General features: G+C 45.1%; 1 protein-coding gene across 6 annotated transcripts; it reads left to right on the forward strand.

Moving 5' to 3' along the window:
* The first annotated feature begins 206 nt into the window (after positions 1–206).
* Positions 207–18978, forward strand: Znf169 (zinc finger protein 169). Of its 6 annotated transcripts, none has more exons than XM_048432961.3 (6): positions 207–457; positions 658–797; positions 4434–4519; positions 6214–6340; positions 6760–6855; positions 13186–18978. In XM_048432961.3, the coding sequence occupies exons 3-6, from the start codon at positions 4487–4489 to the stop codon at positions 15144–15146; spliced, it is 2217 nt and encodes a 738-aa protein (XP_048288918.2). In that variant the 5' UTR covers positions 207–457; positions 658–797; positions 4434–4486; the 3' UTR covers positions 15147–18978. The 6 variants fall into 6 exon arrangements, with proteins under 6 accessions (XP_048288918.2, XP_048288920.2, XP_048288923.2 ...); XM_048432963.3 differs by having other exon boundaries at positions 210–368; XM_048432965.3 differs by lacking the exon at positions 207–457 and adding an exon at positions 464–576.
* The last annotated feature ends 5076 nt before the right edge of the window (positions 18979–24054 follow it).

Genomic DNA, 24054 nt, shown 5'->3' on the forward strand with positions numbered 1-24054 from the left:
TTAAGTACCTGCAGGTTCCTTCGGTTTGACTTTTCTGATTTTTCAGTTTCTCCAAGAGTCTACCCTGCAGTCCTGCAGCAAGGGCGAGAGTTCTGCAGCCTGAAGTTCCAGGTGCAGCTTCGCCGTCGACTTGAGGCGTCCTGGGGCACGCAGCATTCTGGGTATTGTAGTTCCTCCATCTCTAGAGCTGCGTGGGTCGTGTAGTGCGCGCGCGTCATCCCGGCCGGTGTACTTCCGCATCCTGCGGTCGTCACCTGTGCCTGCGGACTGTCCTCCAGCGGTTCTGGTGAGCGAGCAGGACGACCCTGCTTCTGCAAATCCTTCCAGGAGGAGAAGAGTCCAGAGAGCTGGCGTGGAACACCCACAAGGTTCAGGCTTCAGCGTCTGTTGCGTCCTCGATGCGTGGAGTCTTCGGGAGTGGAATCAGCTACGCTGCCCATCTCGGAGGAGGGTCTCGGTGAAGACCCTCGGGTGGGGAGGGGGCCACGTGGGAATGGGATTTGGGGTTCAGTACTTTGTCCAAGGCAAGCTGCAGGCTAGTCTGGCCCAAGATCTGCTTCCCAGGCTACACTGTAGGTGTGTCCCCTGTGTTTGGGCACTGTCTGGGAGACTGGATCTGGGACATCCAGATAACGTCCCTCCACTCCCACCCGCCAGTGAGACTGAGAAGTGAGGGGTAGGAGCCATTCTCCACAGGAACAAACATATGAACTGGTGAGGACGGGACTCGTGGGTATTAGTCTTGAGGAGCTGCGCCAACCAACATCTGGAAATACAGCTCGCTCACTGGGACCCAGGTTAGTGCCCGAGGGTTGCCTTTGGGGAAAACATAAAATATTGCCTGATTGAAGGGAACGATAAAGACCAGGAGACAGGGCCAGTATTGAAGCATGGAGCCCTGGTGTGTGCCAAGGCTTGTGTGTTTGTGTGTGGGGGAGGGCGGGGGTTGACTTTGTGCGGCTCCCATGAATTTAGGACCTTCCAAGAGCCTGGAGTGCAGCAAAGGGACAGGACTTTCCCCCATGACCCAGGACTTGTTGGCCGACTCCTTGATCCTGGAGATGTGCCCAGGTCCTTTTTTTTCCTTTTCTTTTTAGATCTTTGAGCTATCCATACAATTCATTTTGATCATATTAAACAGCCCAAATTCTTCCCAGACCCATCTGCTCTCTCTGCCCACTCATCTTTGTGTTCCTTTTTCTTTCTTTCTGTTTTAAAACCCATTAAGACTAATTTGTGCAGCCCAAATATTCCCGTATATGCCACTGTATTGTGATTGGCTTACCAGGGGCTATATATACTCTTAGAGAAAACTGTCTCTTCCTCTCCCAGCAGCTAATAGTTGCCAGTAGTTCCATACTAGGGGTGGTGCCGACCTCCCATCTCCATGCCGAGATCTGGTCTAACTTGGACTTGCACAGGGTTTATGCATGGTGTTGTACCTGCTGTGAGTTCTTATGTACAACTGCCCTGTTGTGGCCAGAAGACATTGTTTCCTTCGAGTCACCCACCATCTCTGGCTCTTATGCTCTTGCTGCTACCTCTTCCTAAATGATTCCTGAGCCTAGGCTGGGGGTTCGTGATATATGTGTGTGTTCCAGTTAGGGTGGAACAGTCTGCAGTTTCTTATTCTTGGCCAGTTGTGGGTCTTTCTATTAATCATTATCTATTGCAAATAGAAGTGTCTCAAATGAGGGTGGAGAGAAGGTATTAATCTATGGGTAAACCAATAAGTCATCAGGAGTTGGTTTAATACTATGTCCATTTAGCAAAATAATAGTATTAGGTAAGCCTCTAGGAACTATTGCATGTCTGACAGGCTCTTGTCCTGATAACCGGTATAGGTTTCAGCTTGTAAAACGACACTTAAATCCAAATAAAAGGTGGTTGGTTGCTCCCACGATGGCGTTGCCACTACTGCACCAGTGAACCTTTCTGCGTATCTTGGCAGGCCAGTCATTATTGTAGTTTGCAGGGCTCATAGCTAGGTGTGATTGATGATGACTTTTTTTTTTACTCTGGTAGCCTGCATAGCACCTTTTAGCAGTTGAAAATTAGCCAACAGAGGTGAAGTTTCCAGGTCAGCACCAGCTTGATTTCTTCAGGTTTTATGGCTCAAGTATGTGGTGTCTTACCATCAAGTTTTGGAGGCTAACCAAGAGTAGTGGTAATTCCTGTAATGTTTGTGGGCGGTACCTTTGGGGCCTCGCTGGCTAACAACTCCAAAAGAGGTAACCCATTCCTAACAGTGGGCTTTTTATTTATTCGTCTCTGGTATCTACTGATTTTGGTATAGAAATGATATAGATATTCATTTCTAACACACACTATATATTTCTATCAAAAAATCGTTAGTGTTCTGTATCCCTCTCCCCCAGGATTCATTATTTTTCACTTTACAATATGAAAACATTGCGGTCATTCCCAGAAGTATAATAGCTCTATAGTTTCATGGATTCATAATCTAGCTGTATCACTTGTAAATGAGCGAGCTATCCCGCACCCAGATCTCTCCTCAAAGTATGGATTTCTTTGGAACTGCCTCCTTTCTGGAGCCAGAGCCTGTTTGTGAGTCCAGTTGCTCCTGCACCCTTCTGGGCAGGTACCAGTTCTGGTTGGTGTCTTCAGAATCACTGAACAAGGCTGCTGTAGAACGCTACCTCCTGAGTATAGCAGTCACCATCTGCATCAGTTTGGACTACTTGGAACAGAGTCATTTGGCTCAGTTTATGGGGATGGATTTCTAAGTTTGCTTCTCCCACCTCCAGTGCAACGTGGTCCTGATTACTGCTTTGTAAGTTGTGAATGCTGGCAGTGTTTGGTCTCGTTCTTCTGAGTCATATTAACTCCTTTGTGTCTTTCGTCTTTTCCTGTGAATTTTAGACTTTAAAAATATCTATAAATTAGTTTCCCAGGATTTTGATGGGGATGTCTTTGTATCTATGGCCCAGGTTGGGGAGAATTGACTCCTTAAAATTGCCAAGTTTTCCTACTTCAATTTATTCTTCATTTATTTAGATCTTTCATTTCTTTCAACAAAGTTTTGTAGTTTTCCTCATAGCCACCTCATAATTAAAAATTATGCTTAATATTACCATGTTTGGATGTTATTGTAAATGTTGTTCTGTTTTAATCTCAAATTCCAGTGGTTCATTGCTAGTGTAGGAAAGTAATTTTTATTACTAACTTTGTGTCTATTATTTAAAATAACTTGCTTTAGGAGTTTTTATTGCTTTTGTGGGTTATTTCCCCACAAACACTCATGTCATGCCATCTATAGATCAGGTCAGAGTATGTTTTTTACTGACTGCCTAAAATAATTCTCTTATTAGGTTCACATGTTACACTTGATTGACATGGTTTGACTTTTTTTTTTTTTTTTTTTTTTTTTTTTTGGTTTTTCGAGACAGGGTTTCTCTGTAGCTTTGGAGCCTATTCTGGAACTAGCTCTTGTAGACCAGGCTGGTCTTGAACTCACAGAGATCCACCTGCCTCTGCTTCCTGAGTGCTGGGATTAAAGGCATGTGCCACCACCGCCCAGCCTTGTCATGTCTTTTAAGTACTTTTTTTTATTCCATAAGAGCTTCCCTCCCTGATATTTTAATACTTTTATTTGTTGAGGACATCATATTTATCAGTAATTATAAATATCAATTCATTATTCAGAACTTTTGGTTCTTACTGTTTTTTTCCTCTGAATCCCAAATGTCCTGATCTCACTTAATGATATTTATAGTTTTTTAATGTGTCTCATGCCCCATTTATATTTAACTCTCGCCTGTCTCTTTTTCTCATTCATGTGTGTAAGCCAGGATCCAGCCAGGTCACATAGCTCATGTGAGGAATGATTTTCTCCTATCTTTAATTGGGGAAAGAGCATCTTCTATTTCTTCCTTATACAGTCTGCTTATGAAGTTGACTTTCAATGTAGCGGGCAAAGGCTGATGATGAATTCTATACATTTCAAATCTTGGGATCCTCATCTTTGATTTGTGAGTGGGTGTAACCAGGGTCATGTGAGGAAAGATCAGGTTCTGCTCAGCTCCTGCTCTTCCCCAGATCTACATCTTCTAATTCTGCTTTGGACTTCCTGGATGCTGTTCTTTAGCCTCCGGGCAGGGATGGATGATGGATGGGATGCTTCTGTTTTCAGCGCACTGGGGAACTTCATTTCTCGGAGGGAGTGCTCACAGGTGGACATTCTGAGTTTAACCAGGAGGATGGAGGCCCCGTTATTCAGCCAGAGATGGGGTTTGACCTCATGACTGACTCAGACTTGTGGATTCTCTTCACTGGTTAAGAATGGGCTGCAGAGATGTCTCTGTCAGCCTGGCGACCTCACTTCTACCATGTCCCTATCTTCTACTGAACCGGGAGACTGGGATATGAAGGGCCGTCTTCCTAAGTGCCTCTCTTTTCTTCTTCTTTCTCAGATTGGACTCTGCAAGCAGACTCTTGTCCAGAGAGTGTGTTCCGAGAGTGCACAATGGCCCCAGGGCTCCTGACCACCAGAGACAAGGTAAGCTCCGCCATTTCTCATGTCCCTCTGCCCTTTTCCTCTCTGCAGTCTTCCTTGTGGGTGTTTGGCAGTGCCTGCCCCCACCTGGGAGGTCTAACCTATCTTACCTGGAGCTTTCTATAAAATTTCTTTGCTTCATTCGTGCCCAAAGCGCTCACTAAGTAGCTAACTGTGATTATCACATGATTAACATAAAACTACAGGATATGTAGGCTTATGTACCCAGTGATTCCCAAGGCCTAAAAGATGTATGTGAAGGCTGTGCACGCACGCACAGAAGTCAGCCTTGGGTGTCATTCTTTAGGACTCATCCATTTCGTTCTTTTGAGATGGTCACTCTCACTGGAATCCGGGTCTCACCCAATAGGTGAGACCGGCTGGCTGTGTGCTCTTTGTGCCCCAGGGACCCCCATCTCCACTGCCCAGCGCTGAGCTTCCAGCACCTGGCTTTTTGCATGGATGATGGGAGTCAAGCTCGGGAGCCTGTGGTTTCAAGGCCAGCCCTTTGCCACAGCTGTCTTCCCAGGCTCCTGGATGGCTTTTGAAGGGGTCTGCAAACTGGAGGGTTGGCAGAGACATTCTTAGAGGAGAGTCTCAGGAAGCCTCGCCTTTCTCAGACCTCGTGACTGCAGGCTGTTCAATGTGTTGGAAGCTTATAGTCTCAGTAGCCTTTGAATGCGTTGGTTTCTCTGTGTACAGGTGAAGATTCTATTCCTGCTGTCTATGTGTGGCTGATGGATAACTTTGGTTTTGTGGCCACCATGCTTTGTGTTTGAGTTTTTTTATATACACACTCCTTAACTTACGATGGGACGATGTTCTGAGGAGCCCATTTTAACTTGAATGTACTGTAAGTAGAAAGTGGGTTTAATACACTTGCTCTACCAAACATAATAGCTTAGCCTCACAGGGCACCATGGAATACCAGTTACTTACCCTTGTGGGGCTGGGGTGATGGGTCAGCTGATAAAATTCTTGTCTTATAAGTGTGAGGACCTGAGTTTGATTCCCCAGAACCCATATTTAAAGGAGAAAAAAAAAAAAGAGTCAGGGAATGCTGGAGAAGTGGCTCAGAAAGGAAGAGCCTTAGCTGCGACTGGGTGTGGTGGTGCACGCCTTTAATCCTGGCACTCAGGAGGCAGAGGCAGGCGGATCTCTGTGAGTTCGAGGCCAGCCTGGTCTACAAGAGGTAGTTCCAGGACAGGCTCCAAAGCTACAGAGGAACCTTGTCTTGAAAAACCAAAAACCAAAACAAAAAACAAAAACCATCTAATCCCAGATACTCAGGAAACTGAGGTAGGAGAGTGGGAAGTTGAGCTAGTATGGACAGTGTAGCAAGAACCATTTCAAATACAATAAAATGAAAAAGTTGAAGGATTCAGGCTTCTTGATTTAATGCCTTGCTATATAGCTGTAATAATTAACACTGGTTTTTTTTGAAGGTCTTGCATATCAATAGAGCAAAATAGGAAACTCCGCATTTCTAGGTTTCCATGTACGGAACTGGCATTCATATACGGAAGGAGTTGTCTCCAATATGAAAAAAACAAGGCTCAGGGCAGAAGTATCGCCTGTGCACTTCATGTTGTTGCTCCAGGTCGCCGTAGTATTGCCTACCGCCTTGGTTCTGGATAGTGACTTAAACTGCTTTAGCTAGGTGGTTCTTTTATGAGCAGGGATGTGTTTTGTTATAGGCATTAATGGCTTTCCATGATGTGGCTGTGGCCTTCAACCAGATGGAGTGGGAGCTGTTGAGCCCTGCACAGAGGATCCTGTACAGGGAAGTGATGCTGGAGAACTATAGCCACCTGGTCTCCCTGGGTAAGGCCGTCATGATTTCAGTCTCAGAGTTTACCTGTGGGCATCTTAAACATCTGTGTAGCAGCCAATGTGTTCTCTTCTTCAGACTGTCCATATTTTGTAGTGAAGTTGTGTGTGTGTGCGTGTGTGCGTGTGTGTGCAATGAGTGACAATTTATTTCTAGGCATCTTTCTAGGCTACTCCTTCAAATATGGGAGGAACTTTGTTTATTCAAGCCTCAGGCATGGTCACCCTGCTTTTGACCCAGGGTCCCCTGCCCTTGTTCATTCTTTCTCATTTTTTCCATCTGGGTGATATTCTTTCCCCATCTCTGCACTTCCCTTCTGGGTGTATGACATTTTCTGCATTGGCCTGGAGTTCTGTTGTAGCTCTTAAGTCACCAGCCTAAAGGGGTCCTTGGTTTTGTTTCTTGTGACTAGGAATTGCATTTCCCAAACCCAAACTCATCACACAGCTGGAACAAGGTGCGGAGCCCTGGAGAGATGGCAGTGAATGCCTTCTGGACCTTTGTCTGGGTAAGTGAAAGACTGCCAGGTGATGAGGATGAGGATACTGGGCACCAGGGCAGTGAAAGACGGGGCAGGTGATGAGGATGTGGGGCACTGAGGAGCTCAGCAGGCCAGGAAGGCATGCTAGGGGGAGCGTTCCTCCCAGGGCTCTAGGTAAGACTATGTAGCATTCCCTCCCTCCCTCCCTCTCTCCCCCTCTCTCTCTTTTCCTTCCTCCCTCCCTCCCTCCCTCCATGCCCTGCTTGCCAGGATAGGGCTCCCCTGGAGGTGCACCTGATTTCTCTGCTTGGCACCAGCAGCACATTTAGGGTTTCTTCTTGTGCCCTTGCCAGCCTCACTCTTGATCTTCAAAACAGTGCCTGCCCTTCCAGACTAACTAGGTCTGGATGTTCCTACTCAATGCTCTTCAGTTTCTGTTCTTGACTTGGCAGCTGCTGTATATCACACCCATCCCGTCGATTACCATAACTTTGTTTTCTTTGTGATGGCTTAATTAAGATTACAGTAAAATGTGAAGAACTGTAGCAATCTGGCAGCCCTGTGGTCTAGGAGCCCATTGTCCACCAGGGGGCAGGCTTGTTCCTTCTCAGGCTGGCCTGTTCCTTCTCAGACTGGCCTAGTCCATTGTCCACCAGGGGGCAGGCTGGTTCCTTCTTGGACTGGCCTACTTCTCTCGCCTCCTTCTCGGTTTCTACCCCGGGTCCTTCAGAATACCACATTACTATGCACGTTTGTAAATTTCTTCACTCATAGTGTGCACCCCCAATTCCTGACAATTAAATCTGTTACTCTGTACTTTTATAACACTTGTGGAGGTGTGCAGGAGTCATAGCTAGGACTGAAGTAGCTGGTTACACACATTTGTAACTCGGAATTGATTAGATAAGCCAGATTGTGTCTGAAGCCGGTAAGAGCATGTACTCCAGCAGCAGGGTGAGAATCCTGTTGACACATCCTTACCAACATTTGGTATTGTCGGACCTCACTTCCCCATTGTTTTGGACTCTCCTGGGGTTTTAGGTGGCTAATATGAGCGTCTTCTCATGCGATCTGTGCCCTCTTCTGGGAGAGATTTGACTGCTTTAGACATTTGCCCACTTTTCAGCTAATTTTTTTCTCTTTTGTTATTGATTACAGTTGTAGAATTTCTCCAAAACATTTAGGTATTTAATCCAACCCAATGAATATTCATATAGTTTTGTATGAATATTAGAATGTACAGGCAAATTTTTGCCTGCCTTTTCATGAATTTATTTTCACTTTACTGGCATTTAAAAACTCTTCTGAGTCAGGGTCTCACTGTGTAGCCCTGGCTGGCCCAGAACTCCTCATGTAGACCAGGCTAACTTAGTGCTCACAGAGATCTGCCTGCTTCTGTCTCCTGAGTCCTGAGATTAAAGGCATGCACCACCATGCTCTTATTTTTATTTTTTTTCCTTCTAAATAAACCATATGAGGGATGTTATGCTTTATATCAAACTTTGACTTTGTAAAAAACTTTATCATTTGAGGCATATTAACATAAACTATAAAATGCTATAAGATATGAATATTAAGAAATAGACATGTTTTTAAGGTAAGCTATTAAAAGTGAAAATCAGTGTGCTCTGTTAGAACTGACACAGTGCGCACACCCCTCCTTCCCAGACTTCACGTACACCTTACCACAACTTCTTTCCAGCCTCCTTGTCCTCCCTTTCCTTTCTTTCAAAAAAGCAGAATATTTTCTTACTTCTTTGAGAATTTCATACATACATACAATGTATTTTGATCATATTTCCCCTATTCCTCTCCCCTCACCCCTTCCAGATCTCCCCAACTCAGGACATTTCCCAAATTCATGCCCTCTTTTCCTTCCCTTTTATTTTGTTTATTTATTTATTTAATTTCTTTTTTTCTTTAGCTTTTAAATATAGCCCGACAAGTCCTGTTTGTGTCCTCGTGTATTCATGGGTGTGAGATCCACCCACTAGAGTGTGGTGGACCTACCAGGACTACAGCCTTAAAGGAAGCTGACTCTCCCTCCCCCAGAAGCCAGCAACTGCCAATACCTTCTCCTTCTTTCTAATCTGTTTTTCCCGATTATAGATTTGTTTGAATTTCTAGAACTTATGTTAATTAATTCATACACGATATAACTGTTTTCTACACTTAGCATAATTACTTCCAATTTTATACTTATGGTGTATATCAATAGCTTATTTTTATTGGTGAGTAGAATTACTTTATATTGCTATATCATAACTTACTTAACTACTGACTTGTATTTTAGTGTTTAGCATAAATAAGGTTTATACTTCTTAAAATGACACTAGATAGTACCCAGAATCTAAGCCATTTGGGATAGAATAAAAGATATCGCCCATCGTAGGAAGAGCCAGGAAATCACAACTTGAAGATGACAGTGGCAGTGGCTGATGAAGTGGTAACCAGAGATTAGGTCTCACGGCCTGTAGGTGCAGCACTGTGAACAAAGTGGGTAACCAGAGATTAGATCTCACGGCCTGTAGATGCAGCACTGTGAACGAAGTGGGTAACCAGAGATTAGATCTCACGGCCTGTAAGTGCAGCACTGTGAACGAAGTGGGTAACCAGAGATTAGATCTCACGGCCTGTAAGTGCAGCACTGTGAACTTAGCACTGGACTGAGGAAGGAGGCTGGCAAGTTCAAGGGAAACCTAGGTTATAGAGTGAATTCAAGGTCAACCTGAACAACTGTGAGACCTTAAAAATAAAATATAAAGAGGGCTGGGCACATGGTTCATGAATAGAGCACTCGCCTAGCATGCACAAGGTCTTAGGTTTGATCCCTAGTACTGAACAAAAAGGCATCCCAAGGATTTTCTACATGCTCTTGAAACAAAACCATAACATATCAGTAAAGAATTATTTTATATAAAAAATTAATTTGCAGTTGTGTTACTGAAATATACAAGAGAAGATGTGAACTCATTGGGTGGCCTAGCTCTAGGGTTGGAGTGACGAATGGAATCTGGGAACTTGTTTTATGTGTGGAGACAGGGTTTCACTCTGTAGCCCTCTCTGGCTTTGATCTCATAGGGATCCACGTGCCTCTGCCTTCTGAATGGTGGGATTAAATATGTTCACTATGACATCTGAGTGGAAGTGGTGAACTTTATTCCAGAACAATAAAATATCATAAATTTGAACAAAGAAAGAAAATAAACTGAAAAAAAGAATGATTTCAGAGACTTCTGGTATAAAAACCAAGAAAACAGTATTTATGTCATCAGAATCCAAAAAGGATAATGAAAAATATTTGAGAAAATCATGGTTGAAAACGTCTTAAACTTTGTAAAAGATACAAACATATAGATACAAGAAGCCATAGAAACATTAAATAAACATATATACATAAACACTAATTCACATGATAATTACAATTCTGGGAACTAAAAACAAAAAGGGAAAAAATATGGAAGGCATCCAGTGAGAAAAAAAACCCTCTTTCCTACAGAGGATTATTCATGTGAACCTATTAGGCCAATGCAGACATGGCAAGAATTTTCTTCAAGTGCTGAAAGGATTATAAATTCTATACCTAGCAAAACTATCCTTGAGGGGCGAAAGGAAATCGATACATTGATACTAATGGAAATAAAGAACCTGGGACACATATCTTATTGATCTATAGGTAAGGAAACTCTTCAAAGAGAAGAGAATGGTAAAAGAAGAATCCTCTCATCCATAAGACCCAAAACAACCAAACAAACCCTAAAATAACAGCGGCAAAAACAATTAAAAATAAAATAACTCCTAGAGCAGGGGGTTAGAAAAAAGAAAAAATTAATAAAGAGATAAAAAGGGCACCACAGCTTTACATATAAAATTTTAGAAGCTTTACTTACAAAATTTTTGCAGTCATATTGATGATTAACTCATAAATTTTTACCTAAAAAAAAAAGAGGTATGACAAACAAGAGTGTGGGCGCTAAGGAGACCTAAATGAAGATGATCTTCCTGTACTTCAGGTGGTGAATGTTGACAGGTGTACTGTGATCTTTTCCCTACATGGACTTTTCTTTGTGCCTTATGTGTTAGGGTTAGGATATTTCTATTCTACCCCAGGTAGAATGGCGTGATAGACAAGTAAATCACAAACCAGGAAGACAAATACCATTAATGTTTAAGGCTCATAAGTGATCCTCGGGCTTGTTCTGCTCTCAGGCTCACAGGGGCAATGGCCAGGCCCCCCACCAACTTGCGACAGGGGTTCCATTCCTAGAATTCTTCCAAGCCCCATCCCACGCCGTCCAGGAGTAGAATGCCCTCCCAACACCACTGTTGTACCCTTGAAACCAAGAGTGGAGGTCCGATTACCACTTAGCCGTGGACTTCACCTCTGTGATAGAAGTGCCAGGGGTTTGGTTTAGGGTCTTTCTCCCCTTTTTGAAGCACAGTGCATGTTTTCATCAGAATAGCTCTGCTAAAAATTAAATACTAAAGAACCAAGTTAGTAAATGAGCTGAACAGACAATTCCCTAAAGAAGAAATGCCAAGAACAATGAATGTCTGAAGCAGTGTCCAGCATCAGGGAGCTGGGAAATACAGCTGCTTTGAGATTCTGTCTCGCTCCCATCAGAATGGTTATCATCAGTAAAAACACCCCTGCCCCAGCAAATTCAAGTGAGGATGTGGGCAAAAGGAACTTCTATACACTGCCAGTGCGAACATAAACAGAGGAGCTTCTGTGGAAATCAGTATGCCATGTCTTCAAGAAACTAAAAATAGAACCATGTACGACTCAGCTCTGTTACTCTCAGGTATACACCGAGAGAATCTGCAGGCAAGTGAATGCAGCTGGGAGTCACGTTCAACAGAATAAGCCAGAGTTTAAAGACAAATAGTGTGTGCCTCCTCCTCACAGACGGAACCTAAAGTTCCCTCTCTCTCTCTCTCTCTCTCTCTCTCTCTCTCCCCATCACAAAACTTAGCAGGGTATCAATCATAAAGGCGGGGAGGACACTTAAACGAAGTAGAAACTAGAGAAGGTAATGGAACAAATGTAATAAGAAAGCAGAATTCGGAAGAAAGAAGCAGCTGGAGGGGGTGGAGGGGAGTTCGTGGGGGAGGAAGTGAGAGGTGTGATGGCATATGGAGGAAGATGCCATGGTGAAAGACCCCAACCTAAGAAATCTGTAATACTGAAAGAGTGAGTTCTTCTACCCAGAGCCGTGGGTTCCAAGAAGAACGGCAGCCTTCCTTCACTTTTTCCTGCTCCCTGCTCTCTTTTGGCTCCAAGTGCTGTGTTTCTGGCACCGTAATCCCATGTCTGTTCAGACTTCTGCAATTATGCGTGGTTATATGGTGCATAAAAGGCTGTTTAGCGACGCTCTTAGTGTTCTCTTTAGGACAAGCTTTCTCACCTGCCCGGTATGCAGAAACAGAATTTTCCTTTTTTTCTTAACAATTCTACCAATTTCTCCCTGCACTTTCCGTTAAGTGGTAAGGACAATCCAAGCTGCAACTTCAATACTTGGAATAGAAATCTCGGCTAACCATTTCACTGCACCTAAGCGCCACTCTTCCCCAAACACTGGAGAACAGTTAGAAACTTGTTTCCATGTTTCCTCCCAGTGACTCCCGTTAGTGGCAGTTTAGGCCTTTTTAGTGTGTACATGACAACTTTCCTGCCTGTCACCCAGTTCTGAAGCAACTGTTGGGTTTTACAGTCTGGAAGGCCAGGAGGAACAGCATTTGTGATTGTCAAGAAGAGCCTGTTTGACTAGCAGGGACACCGGAGCGCTAGCTCACTGAATGGTTCTCTTAGGAGAAATAACAGTGGGGCGTACATGGACTTAGGTGCCAGGAAGAGAGCTTCATGATACCATTTTCCTTTGGCCATTTATTTATTTATTCTCTAATAAATTTATTATTATATTTATTTATTTATTTATTTATTTTACATCCTGGCCACAACCCCCCCCCCTCCCTCTCTGTTTCCAACCCCCACTCCTCTTCTGTTTCTGTTTAGGGAAGGGCAGGTCTCCCATGAGCATCAACAAAACATGACTTATCAAGTTGCAGTAAGACTAAGCACCTCCTCATGTCTTAAGGCTGGACAGTATGAGGTGTAGGATCCCGAAAGTCTGCAAAAGGGTCGGAGATAGCCCCTGTTCCCACTGTTAGGAGTCCCACAAGAGGACCAAGCTCCACAACTATAATCATCTATGCAGAGTGCCCAGATCAGTCCCATGCTGGCTTCCTGGTTGTCAGTTGGGTCTCACTGAACCTCCATGAGCCCCAGTTAGTTGATTCTGTGGGTTTTTTACGACCCACCGGCATCTCTGAATCTGACCAATGCTTTCTCTCTAGCAGAACCCAGGACAGAATTAGAGCCTGGTCTCTCCTGCCCGATATCCTTTGCTAGTCCCGACGTCCTCAGAGTGTGTGTGCTGAGTGAACATCCCCCTCAGACTTTCCCAAGCCCGCCAGCAGGCAGCAACTTCCAGCCGGAAGCTCCAGGCTGTTCTAGCAGTGAAAGAGATGAAGAAGGGGCCAGCAGCGATGCTCTGCTACAGAGAGTGAGTCCAGCCAGGCTCCTGCAGACACTGTTTAGCCCGTGCCAAGGTCAGGCGGTGTACTGGGTGGAAGAAGGCAGCAGGAAACAAACAGACCTTGACGTGGCCCCCGGAGGCACCCCCGAGAAGGCAGGCACAGTATTGAAGGGATCCGATGGGTCGGAATCTGAAGCCGTTCTACAGGGAGCATTTCCTCCAGGGCTTCCCGGTGCCGCCAGCCTTTTCAGCCCTCAGAAGCATCATGACTATCCTGAGTGCGAAACGGGCTTTTGCCAGAGGTCAGACCTCATGAAGCCCCAGGGGATGCAGGGAGGCGAGAAGCCATACTCGTGCACTGAGTGCGGGCACCAGTTTACTCTGAAGGCTTCCCTCACGGTTCATCGGAGGAAACACTCGGGAGAGAAGCCATATGTGTGTGGGGAGTGTGGGCGAGGCTTCATGTATTTATCCTCTCTCAACAACCACAAGAAGATCATTCACTCCGGAGAGAGACCCCTTGTATGTTCAGAGTGTGGGCGAGGCTTCCGCCAGAAGGTCGACCTCCTCCTTCATCAGAGGACTCACCTGGACAAAAAGCCCTTTGTGTGCCCGGAGTGCGGGAGAGGCTTTTGCCGGAAGGCCTCGCTGCTGCAACACAGGTGGAGCTCCCACTCTGACGACAACCCCTTCATCTGCTCCGTGTGTGGGCGTGGCTTCAGACTGCTCTCCCGGCTCCTCACGCATCAGATCACACACTCCGGGGAGAAGCCCTATGTTTGTGCTGAGTGCGGGCAACGCTTTGGCCAAAAGGGCACACTCATCCGACACCAGAAGACACACACCGGGGAGAAACCTCATGTGTGTCGCCAGTGTGGCTGGAGTTTCACCCAGAAGGTCAACCTCATTCGGCACCAGAGGATTCACACCGAGGAGAAGCCTTACCTCTGCCCCGAGTGTGGGCGAGCCTTTGAATTCAAGTCCCTGCTCACCAGACACCAGAAGACACACATGGGGGAGAAGCCATATGTGTGCCCCCACTGTGGCAGGGGTTTCAGCCAGAAGTTCAACCTCATCGGCCACCAGAGGATTCACACAGGGCAGCTCCCTTTTCTGTGCTCCGAGTGTGGGCGTGGTTTTGTAAAGGAGGCCACGCTGATCAGACACCAGAGGACCCACGCAGAGTGGCAGAAGCCTTACCAGTGCCCCGAGTGTGGGCGAGCCTTTGAATTCAAATCACTGCTCACCAGGCACCAGAAGATCCACACAGGGGAGAAGCCGTATGTGTGCCCCCAGTGCGGAAGGGGTTTTAGCCAGAAGTTCAACCTCATCGGGCACCAGAGGACACACACAGGGGAGAAGCCCTATGTGTGTGCCCAGTGTGGCCGGAGCTTCAGGCAGAAGTTCAACCTCATTAGGCACCAGAGGATTCATACGGGAGAGAAGCCTTACCTGTGCGCCGAGTGTGGACATGAGTTTCGAAAGAAGGTCTCTCTCATCAGACACCAGAGGACCCACGGGGAGGAGAAGCCTTACCGGTGCTCCGAGTGTGAACGGGCATTTGAGTTTAAGTCGCTCCTCATTAGGCATCAGAAGACACACACGGGAGAGAAGCCCTATGTGTGTTCCCAGTGTGGCAAGGCTTTTAGCCAGAAGTTCAACCTCATTGGGCACCAGAGGAGCCATACAGGGGAGAAACCTTACCTGTGCCCCCAGTGCGGGCGTGCCTTTGCCTTTAAGTATCTTCTCACCCGACACCAGAGGAGACATTCTAAGTAGGAGCTTTACGTGAACAGCCCGTGTGTGTGCGTGGGCGGGGACTGGATGGAATGCCAGACCTCTCTGATCGGAGGACTCAGTCCAGTCCATAGAGAAGCCATTTGGGAGTGGCTTTGGCTTTAACTCTGCACTCACTGTACACCCACTCTGGGAAGAAGCTCTACATGTGCAGGGATTGCGGTGGGGTGGGGGTGCGGCAGATGCAGGCTTCATTCAGTCAGTCGTTGCATCCCCACAGACATAAGGGGGACCATGTGGCTGGCTATCAGCTCCTACCTTGAGAGGTGTTTGCCTGTCCTGTTCCTTACTTTCCCCCAAGAGCACGAAGCTGGCAGAAATCACTAGTGAATGTTCCTTTTTTTTTCTTCCTGAAATGGAATGGGGGAAAGCCCTTGCTTGTTCGTGAAATCACTGGTTTATGATTTACTTTCCTCAGTTATCTGTGTAAGTTAAATTTCTGGGCTTCCTAACAAAATACCCCAGAAGGTGTGATTTAGGCAAAAGAGATATACGTTGCCATATATGCAGAGCCTGGGAGCCCTCTCAGACTGGCTCAGGTGTGGCTAGGGCCTCACCCCTCTTTAGCCGACCGACGGCTTCTGGCTGTGTTGTACTCCCTTGGTCAGTCTCCTTTGAATATGCTTTCCTGGTGCCTGCTCCTCCCAGACAGGGCCACACCAGAGGACCTTGTTCAACTTTTGTTGCTTCTTTAAATGTCCTACATCAAGTCACATCCCGTCAGAGGTCAGGCAACAATCAGTATTCACGCTGGGGGAATATGATTCAGCCAACAGCTAGCTCTCCCTGCAGCGCCAGAGTTGATGTTTGCACATACAAAATACAAAACATACTCCCAGCGTCCCCAGACCTCAAAGCCTTAGCTCACTTCAGCGTCAACTCTAAACTGAAAATCTCTAATATAAATATCTCAGTCAAGTCTGGGTGAGGCTTTAAGTCCAGTTCACCTGGAAACCATAGTTCTGTCTGCAGTTCTTTGAAATCCATCATAGAATTTATTTCCAAATTCCAATGGCCAGACAGATACAGGTTAGATATTCTTTATTTTATTGAGCTATACATTTTTTCTTATTCCAAAGGAGAAACATTGGAAAGACCTGAGGAGTGATGGTCCCGGTGTCGGGTACAAGCCTAACAGGTCAAAGTCTATGGGACCTTGAGTCTCAATAATATTTGACTCAATGTTCTGTCCCCTGGCTCACAGGGATGACAAGTAATATTGTTTCCGTAGACCTGAGCCATGGAGTGTGAGCCATGGATACTGAGGAGACACATCTGACCTCACTCCAGACAGACCTGTTCTTTCTGGCCTCTGGTCAGAGTAACAATCCCGATTTATGAATTTTATTTGAAACCACATTTGCCCCCCATTTTTCTCTTGATTTCTTTTTTTTCTTCCTTTCTCTATGTATATATTTATGTACCAGGCTGGCCTTGAACTCACAGAGACCCACCTGCCTCTACCTCCGCAGTGCTGGGATTAAGGGTGTGAGCCACCACACCAAGCTCTTCCCTTTTCTTCAAGATGAGCGCATGCGTACAGCTTGGAGCTCCACTGTTGCTTTCCTCAGAATCTCAGAAGCCCTAAAGTCTGTCTTCTTCGCCCACAAAGGCTAGAAAGTGCCGGGTGAGATGGCTGATCGTCTCTGTGGGTCACATTCAACACTACTCTCTTTAGAAAATAGTTTTCAGCCATCCACTGTTCCCTTCAAAGCACACTTTCATGGCTTTAAAAAAAAAAAGCTACATGTACAAGGGGAAATTTTTCCAAATTTTAAAGTTCTAAATATGTTTTGCTCAACAATATCCTCAATTTGTCACTGTCTTCATGCTTTGCTGGATACAGCAAGGGCAAACACGGCCACAGTTTGATCATCTGTGTAGAACTCTCGTCTGAGTTTTTTGTATTTACTTTACTCAAAATACCTCCATAAGGGGCCAACAAAATGGCTCACCAGGTAAGGGCATGAGCCACAGATGCCTGAGGACCTAGGTTCGATCCCTGGAATCCTCATAGAATGAGAGAACCAACTCCACAAAATGACCTCTGACCTCCACACGTTCTGTGACTATGTGCACTCTCAGTAATAGTGATAATAAACATTCCATTCTACAGAACACTAGGATTTAATTCAGCCAAGTTCCTTGTCACTGTATAGCAAGGATACTAGTTTTTGATTCTCAAATATAATTAATTTAATTAGCTGTGCCTGATTGCCGAGACCCTATCAGGATCACCTTACACCTGTACCTCAAATAGGCCTAGTCACCATGTGTTACATAGTTCCAAGGCACTAACACATTTTTAGCTTTGATATGACAACACCCCACTCTTGGCTCTAAAGTCTATATTAGGTAAGGTTACCATAGTACTCCCTTGTTCCTTCTCTTCCCTTTCCCCATTCTTCCCTCAAACCCAAACCTTCTTACCTTTATTCTTTTGAAACAACCTCTCATGTAGCCCAGGAAGGCCTTGAACTCGCTATGTAGCCAAGACTGGCCTTGAGCCTGATCGTTTACCTGTACTCCCCAATGCTGGGTTAAAGTACGTGCCGCTACGCTCAGCCTTCCCAGTCTTATAAGGACACTTCATATTGGATTAGGGTGACACCTTATACATTTTGGGACCTCTTTAAATGTTCTTTCTGCAAACACAGCCACATCATCAGAGCTTTAATACACGAGCTGGGCTTGCAGCGGGACACAGTTCAATATAACAGTGTCCCCCTACTTATAGCCATCAACTCCTGCCGTAAGAGGTGTTCTTTTAAAAATTTTTTTTATTCATTTTACATATCAACCAAAATTCCCCTTCTCACCCTTCCTCCCGCTACCCCCACCTCTCCCCCATCCCACCTCCTATCCACTTCTCTGAAATGCTAAGGCCTCCCATGGATAGTCAACAAAGCATGTCATATCATATTAAGGCAGGACCAAGCTCCTCCCCCTGTGTCAAGACTGAACAAGGCATCCCACCATAGGGAATGGCCTCCAAAAAGCTGGCTCATGCCAGGGATAGATCCTGGCTTCACTGCCAGGGGTCCCTCAAACAGACCAAGCTACACAACTCTCACCCACACGCAGAGGGCCTGGTCTGGTCCCATGCAGGCTCCCCAGCTGTCAGTCTAGAGATCATGACTTCCCTTGAGCTTGGTTCAGCTGTCTCTGGATTTCCCCTCATGATCTTGACCCCCCCCCCCAAATAATCCCTCCTCTTCTTTGACTGAATTCCTGATGCATGCTCGGGTGTGGATCTCTGCCTCTGCTTCATCAGTTACTAGATGAAGGCTATGTGATGACAGGTTATTCACCGACCTGATTACAGGGGAAGGCTAGTTCAGGCACGCTCTTCACTATTCCTAGAAGTCCTCGAGGATTCCTGGGAATTTCCCTCACACCAGGTTTTTCCTTAACCTTGAAATGGCTCCCTCAATCAAGATACCTCTTTCATTGCTCTCCCACTTGGTCCTTCCCCCAATTTCCATGCCGTTCCCTCACGTTTTCATCCCCCAACCCTTCCTCTTACTCCCACCCCCCCCCCCGCCACCGCCCCCAGTTTACCCAGGAGATCTCATCTATTTCCCCTTCCCAAGGTGATCCATGTGTCCCATGAGAGGTGTTTTTGACCACTCGCTTTTCTTCACAGTGGTGAAGACGACAGAAACCATGAGTAAATGCTCTGCTTTCCTGAGGGGGAGGGAGGAGCGTTGCATTTCCTCGCCACCGATGAGGTAGCTGACTGCTTTTTACACCGCAGTCCTCTGTGCTTTATAACCTTTTCTTTAAATAAACTGGTTCTCTCCAACGCCGCACAGCAGGTGTGGGCCGTGTTGTGATCTACCGCGGAGGATTCTGGGGCACTGAATCTCTTGGGAGCCATGGAGATTTTCAGTGCACGTTTATCCTGGATTCTGTTAGTGAGTAGTGTTGTTGTCTCAAACCTCACTGTTGAGAAGGTTCTCCTGTGTCCGCGAGGAGAGGGCTTCTCGCCCACCCGCCCCCATACACAGACTGAAGGACATTTGTTTATTCTGTCTCTGCATCTTAAAGGCCCGTCTTGTTGGGCTGTGCCCACGTGTCCATGATCTAGCCCAAGGTGTCGGTCACACCCGTCAGTCACAAATGCCCTTAGTCCTCCAGCCAGGAGTTACGGAGCTGAGGCTGCCCACCTTCTTCAGCCCATTTCCTTTAAACTTCAGAGCCCAAATACCTGTAATCCTGAAGTACTCTAGGATTGGCCCCAGCCGGGCCCCTTTGATGTCATATATTTACCATAGGGTCAGTCTCCCCGGGCCTTGGATCCTTTACTGACTCGGGTGAGGTTACCCCAGAAACCAAAAGGATTTCAGTTTGGGGGAGTCACCATCTTGGGAGGATGGGCCAAGGACTGGTCATTCAGTATTATTGGCCCCACCATGCACCTGGAGATGTCCACACTTCAGTGATATCTTGGTTAACCTGAGCAGGGATGGCTAGAAATCCTGGGGACTAGGTCACCTTAACACATTTACCCCAAAGCCCCTTTGCCTCAGCTTCTCCAGTGACCTGAACTGAAAGTGACATGTGTGTATGTGTATGTGTGTGTGATGTGGAGTCATCTCATGTCAAGAGTTACAAAAATTACATTTGAGAAATGGACACCAGCATATGTATCAACCGTTTACCTCAGTAGTTTTTTTTAAAAAAAATTTAATATTTATGAATGCATATAATGTGTTTTGATCAAACCTACCCCTGTTCCTTCCTCTCTAGCTCCTCCCCTATCCAGCAAGCTTTTCTTTCCCAGTTTTATGTGCTTTCTGTCTTTTTAAAAGAAAGTTTAATAATCACCGTTCTAGTTACTTTTCTATTGCTATGATACAACATCACGACCAAAGGGAACTTAAGAAAGAGAGTTTATTTTGAGTTTTGGCTTCAGAGGGATTATGAGTTCATGATGCTACAGTGGAGGCGTGGTAAGAAGGGGCAGGCACGGCAGCAGGGATAGGGCGCGGAGGGCTCATGCTTTATGGTAAACATGGGGTAAGAGTACAGTAAAGAGGTTTTTCATCTCAAAGCTCACCCGAGTAACAATTCTTCTAGCAAGGCCATACCCACCCCAGCGCCCCCAAACAGCTCTACCACATGGGGACCAAGTGTCCAAATGCCAGATGTTATAGGGTGCTCCTCTCATTCAAGTCGTCACACCATTTGACCATTTAGCGCTGCTTGCGCGTGCACGGGCATGGGACTGTCTGTCGGAGCAAGCATAGTCTCCCAGGACCCACCCCCTGAAGACGCTCCCCTTTTCAGTAGCCAGCAGTTGCCAGGAACTTCTCAGACAGGGGTGGGGCTTCTTTAGTCCCCTCCCACCACAATGGATTTAGGCTACTCTTGTTCAAAGTCCATACAGTTCCCTAGCAGTGAGTTCATGTGTGCGGTTTTACTGTCATGTCCTGCATAAATAGCTTTCCTCCTTCGCCCTTGCTCTTATAATTTTTATGCTCCCTTTTATGTGGGTCTCTATATTAATTTTCATTACTGAGAAAAGATTCTCTGATGAGGGTTGAGAAATGCACAAATACATAGGAATAATAAAGATAAGAAATCAAGTTGCTAAAAGTTTATCAATAGTATTAGGGTCTCCCGTACGGTCCATGGTTTAGCCAGTGACACATTTTTCACTCAGCTATGGGTACCAGTCACGGATTCCATCTTGTGGAGGGGGCTTTAAGTTCAAGCAGAAAGTATTTGGTTACTTCCATGCCACACTTGCGTGAGTGGGCATATCTTACCAGGCCGTCATTATGGCAGCTTGCAGGGTTCATACCTAGGTAAGATTATTGACGATTGTTCTCTTCTGATAGCATGCATAGAACTTTGCAGCACTGTGAAAGCTACCCAGTAGGGATGGAGCTTCCACACTGGTAGCAGCTTAATTCCTCCGTGTCCTGTGACGCAGGTGGATGGTGTCTCCAGCAACAGGGTCTTACCATCAAATTCTGAACAGCCAAGAACAATGGCAGTAGCTGTAATCATTTTGAGGGGATGGTAGCTGTGCTTTCTCAGTGACCGACAGCTCCAGGTAACCTATACCTGGCACTGACCTTTCGTTTGATAACCAACGATATTTGGGAGCATTGCCACCCTGCTATAGGTAACTCCATTTAACCCCCTTTTAGGTATGTGTGTATATATCTTAGGAAGCTACTCCCGGAGCAAGTTTTCATACGGCATTTTCAAAAGTCTCTATAGTTCAGTTATCCTTCCCCACCCTCCTCCTGCACACTGCTCTGCTCTTCTAAGGTCTGTTTTTAAGTGTGTGTGTGTGTAGATGTGCATGCATATATGCAGCAGGTGCCTGTGGAAGCCAGAAGAGGGCACTGGAGCCCCCAAAGTGGGGTTACAAACAGTTCTGAGCTGCGTGAGTGAGTGTTGAGAACTGGACTTGAGTCCTCTGGAAGAGCCACAGAAGCTCTTGAACTGCCCCGATTTACCTCAGGATCATTCTTTCCAGAAATGCAAGTTTTTTTTCCCCCACTCACTGAAAACAGCCATATATAAATTAAAAATAGGAAAAAAGACAAAATCTGAGCTTGTGTTTCTTTTTTTGTTACACTAGATAAATCTGAAACTACTTTTTCTTGAGAGTAGTGATGCAAACATAAAAGGACTTGATTGGGTTAATAGGAAACCACATGAAATAAACACTAGGATTTTGTGGAAAGTCATGCAGCGAAGTTCTACTGAACTTCGGAAGAGCAAAACCAAACCATCAGAACGTGGATTCCTCAGAGCCAACTATGCCTGAACTAGAACTCAATAAGCCTGGCTCCTAACACCGCACAGATGACTTTTCTGTTTGCTCACTTTTGTTTTTGCTGCATTGGGGACTGAAGCCGGGATCTTGTGTCTGCTGGCAAACAGTTCCACAGTGGAGCTCCGACCCCAGCACCCAAAATAACTGTTATTCACTGGATTGTGTGGCGATAATTTTCACAAGGGAATCATGTTACCTGATTGATCAGTTACTCCGATCTTGGTAACACTGGATTAAGACAAAATATTTAGGAATAATATTCATACAGAATGTTCTTGGCCAATAAGAAAACCCCTACAAAACATAACATATATAATAACATATCTTCCCTTCTTGCTTAGAACATCTTGGTGTAACGGACATGTCTCACAAACTGTAATTCATAATATTCCTCAGTTTGACAGGAATTCCAGTGAGCATTTTGTGTGGATACAGGTTACAGATTAATCTTATAATTCATAGGGAGAGATTCCCAGTTAACATAGATTGCCTCAGAACTACTCAGAAGTTGCTTCAGGAGAACACTCCTTTCTCAACATGGAAGTAACCTGCAATTGTCCACCATGTGCACATGGATAGCTAATTGAACATAATAATAAAGCTAGACTCAAATAATTAAGAAATGTGTTGTGCTTCAGAAAGGTGAAACTTCAAATTTACTGTGGTGAGGAGTACTAAGTGCAGCCTGGTTAGCCCTTAGGAAATGGCAAAAGTCCACTCCATCCCATACATGGGAATTTCGAATGCAACAGAGCTCTAAAGATGAAAAGAACTCCCTAAATACTTTGTACAATTAGAAATACTTATACAAATGAAAGTAAAAATAAACATATCAGAACCTATGGGATGCAATGGAAGTACTTTTTGGAAGTATTCTAACTCTGAATACCTACAGTCATAAGTCCAAGAGGAGTTTCTAACTATGAATACCTACAGTCATAAGTCCAAGAGAGGTTGATGCGATGGCTCAGTGGGCAAAGGTGCCTGCTAGCAAGCCTGAAGACCTGAGTTTGATCCCCAGGTAGGAAAGAACCCATTCCCACAAACTCTTCTGACTCCCACATGTATGAGATGAGATGTGCCACCCCTTACACAAATAAACATGTAAAAGTGAAAAGTCACTTCTTAGATAAAAGCCTGACAATACACCTAAAGTCCTTAGACTGACAAGAACAAGCCCATCAAAATTGATAGAAGGAAAAAAGATCAAAGCTGAAATTAATGAAACAGAAACTAAATGAACAATGCACTAATAGATCAATGAAACAAAGAGTTCTTTTTTTCAAGAATAAATAAAATTGGCAGACTTTTCACAAAACTAGCCCAAAGAAAGACGTGACACTAATAATATTAGCAATGAAAAGTCTAAATCACAGAGGATAATGCTGAAATCCAGACCAGAAGGATTCTTTTCGAAAATCATATTCTAATAAATTTGAAAATTTAGGAGAAATTGATACATTTCTAGACACATAAGATCTATTGACAATTGACTTAGGAAGATGCAACAAAGCCCTGAACAGTAATGATCAATAAGACTGGAAAGTAATAAATCAGCCCCCCAAGTCCATGACTAGAAAGATCTACCGATGAATTCTCCCAGACCTTTAAAAACAAATGCCAACACTTCTGAGGTTATTCCAAGAAAAAAGGGAAGAAACATTTCCAAACTCATAAAGATACCTGACACTAAAACCAGATAAGAAAGGAGGAGGACACAGCTAACAGCCAACCTCTTCGATGAACACAGATATGAAGGATTTCAATAAGAATTTAGAAACTTGCAAACTGAATTCAACACATCATGCAATCATTCTAGAAAATGATGAACATAATCCGGAATATAAACAGAATCAAGGATAAGAACTACAGAACCATTCAATGGATGCAGAAAAAGCCTTGGCAAAAACTCACATCCCTTCATAATAAAAGCCCTATAGAAAGGTGGACTAGAAGGATCAGACCTTAGGGCGATTAGGACTAGAGACTATAGACCTATAGCCCTTGTTAATGCTGACTGAGAAAAGATTGAAAGAATTTCCCCTAAAACCAGAAATGAGGCAAGCTTATCTATTGACACGACTCTTGTTT

This window comes from Myodes glareolus, chromosome 14 (genome assembly GCF_982192425.1).
Source record: "Myodes glareolus chromosome 14, mMyoGla1.1, whole genome shotgun sequence".
Classification (NCBI taxonomy): domain Eukaryota; kingdom Metazoa; phylum Chordata; class Mammalia; order Rodentia; family Cricetidae; genus Myodes; species Myodes glareolus.

Bases quoted from the DNA above. Each gene is read 5' to 3' on its own strand.
- Znf169 (XM_048432961.3), top strand. From the start codon at position 4,487: ATGGCCCCAGGGCTCCTGACCACCAGAGACAAG. The intron at 4,520-6,213 runs GTAAGCTCCGCC...GTTTTGTTATAG, and splicing joins TCCTGACCACCAGAGACAAG to GCATTAATGGCTTTCCATGA. The intron at 6,341-6,759 runs GTAAGGCCGTCA...TCTTGTGACTAG, and splicing joins TAGCCACCTGGTCTCCCTGG to GAATTGCATTTCCCAAACCC.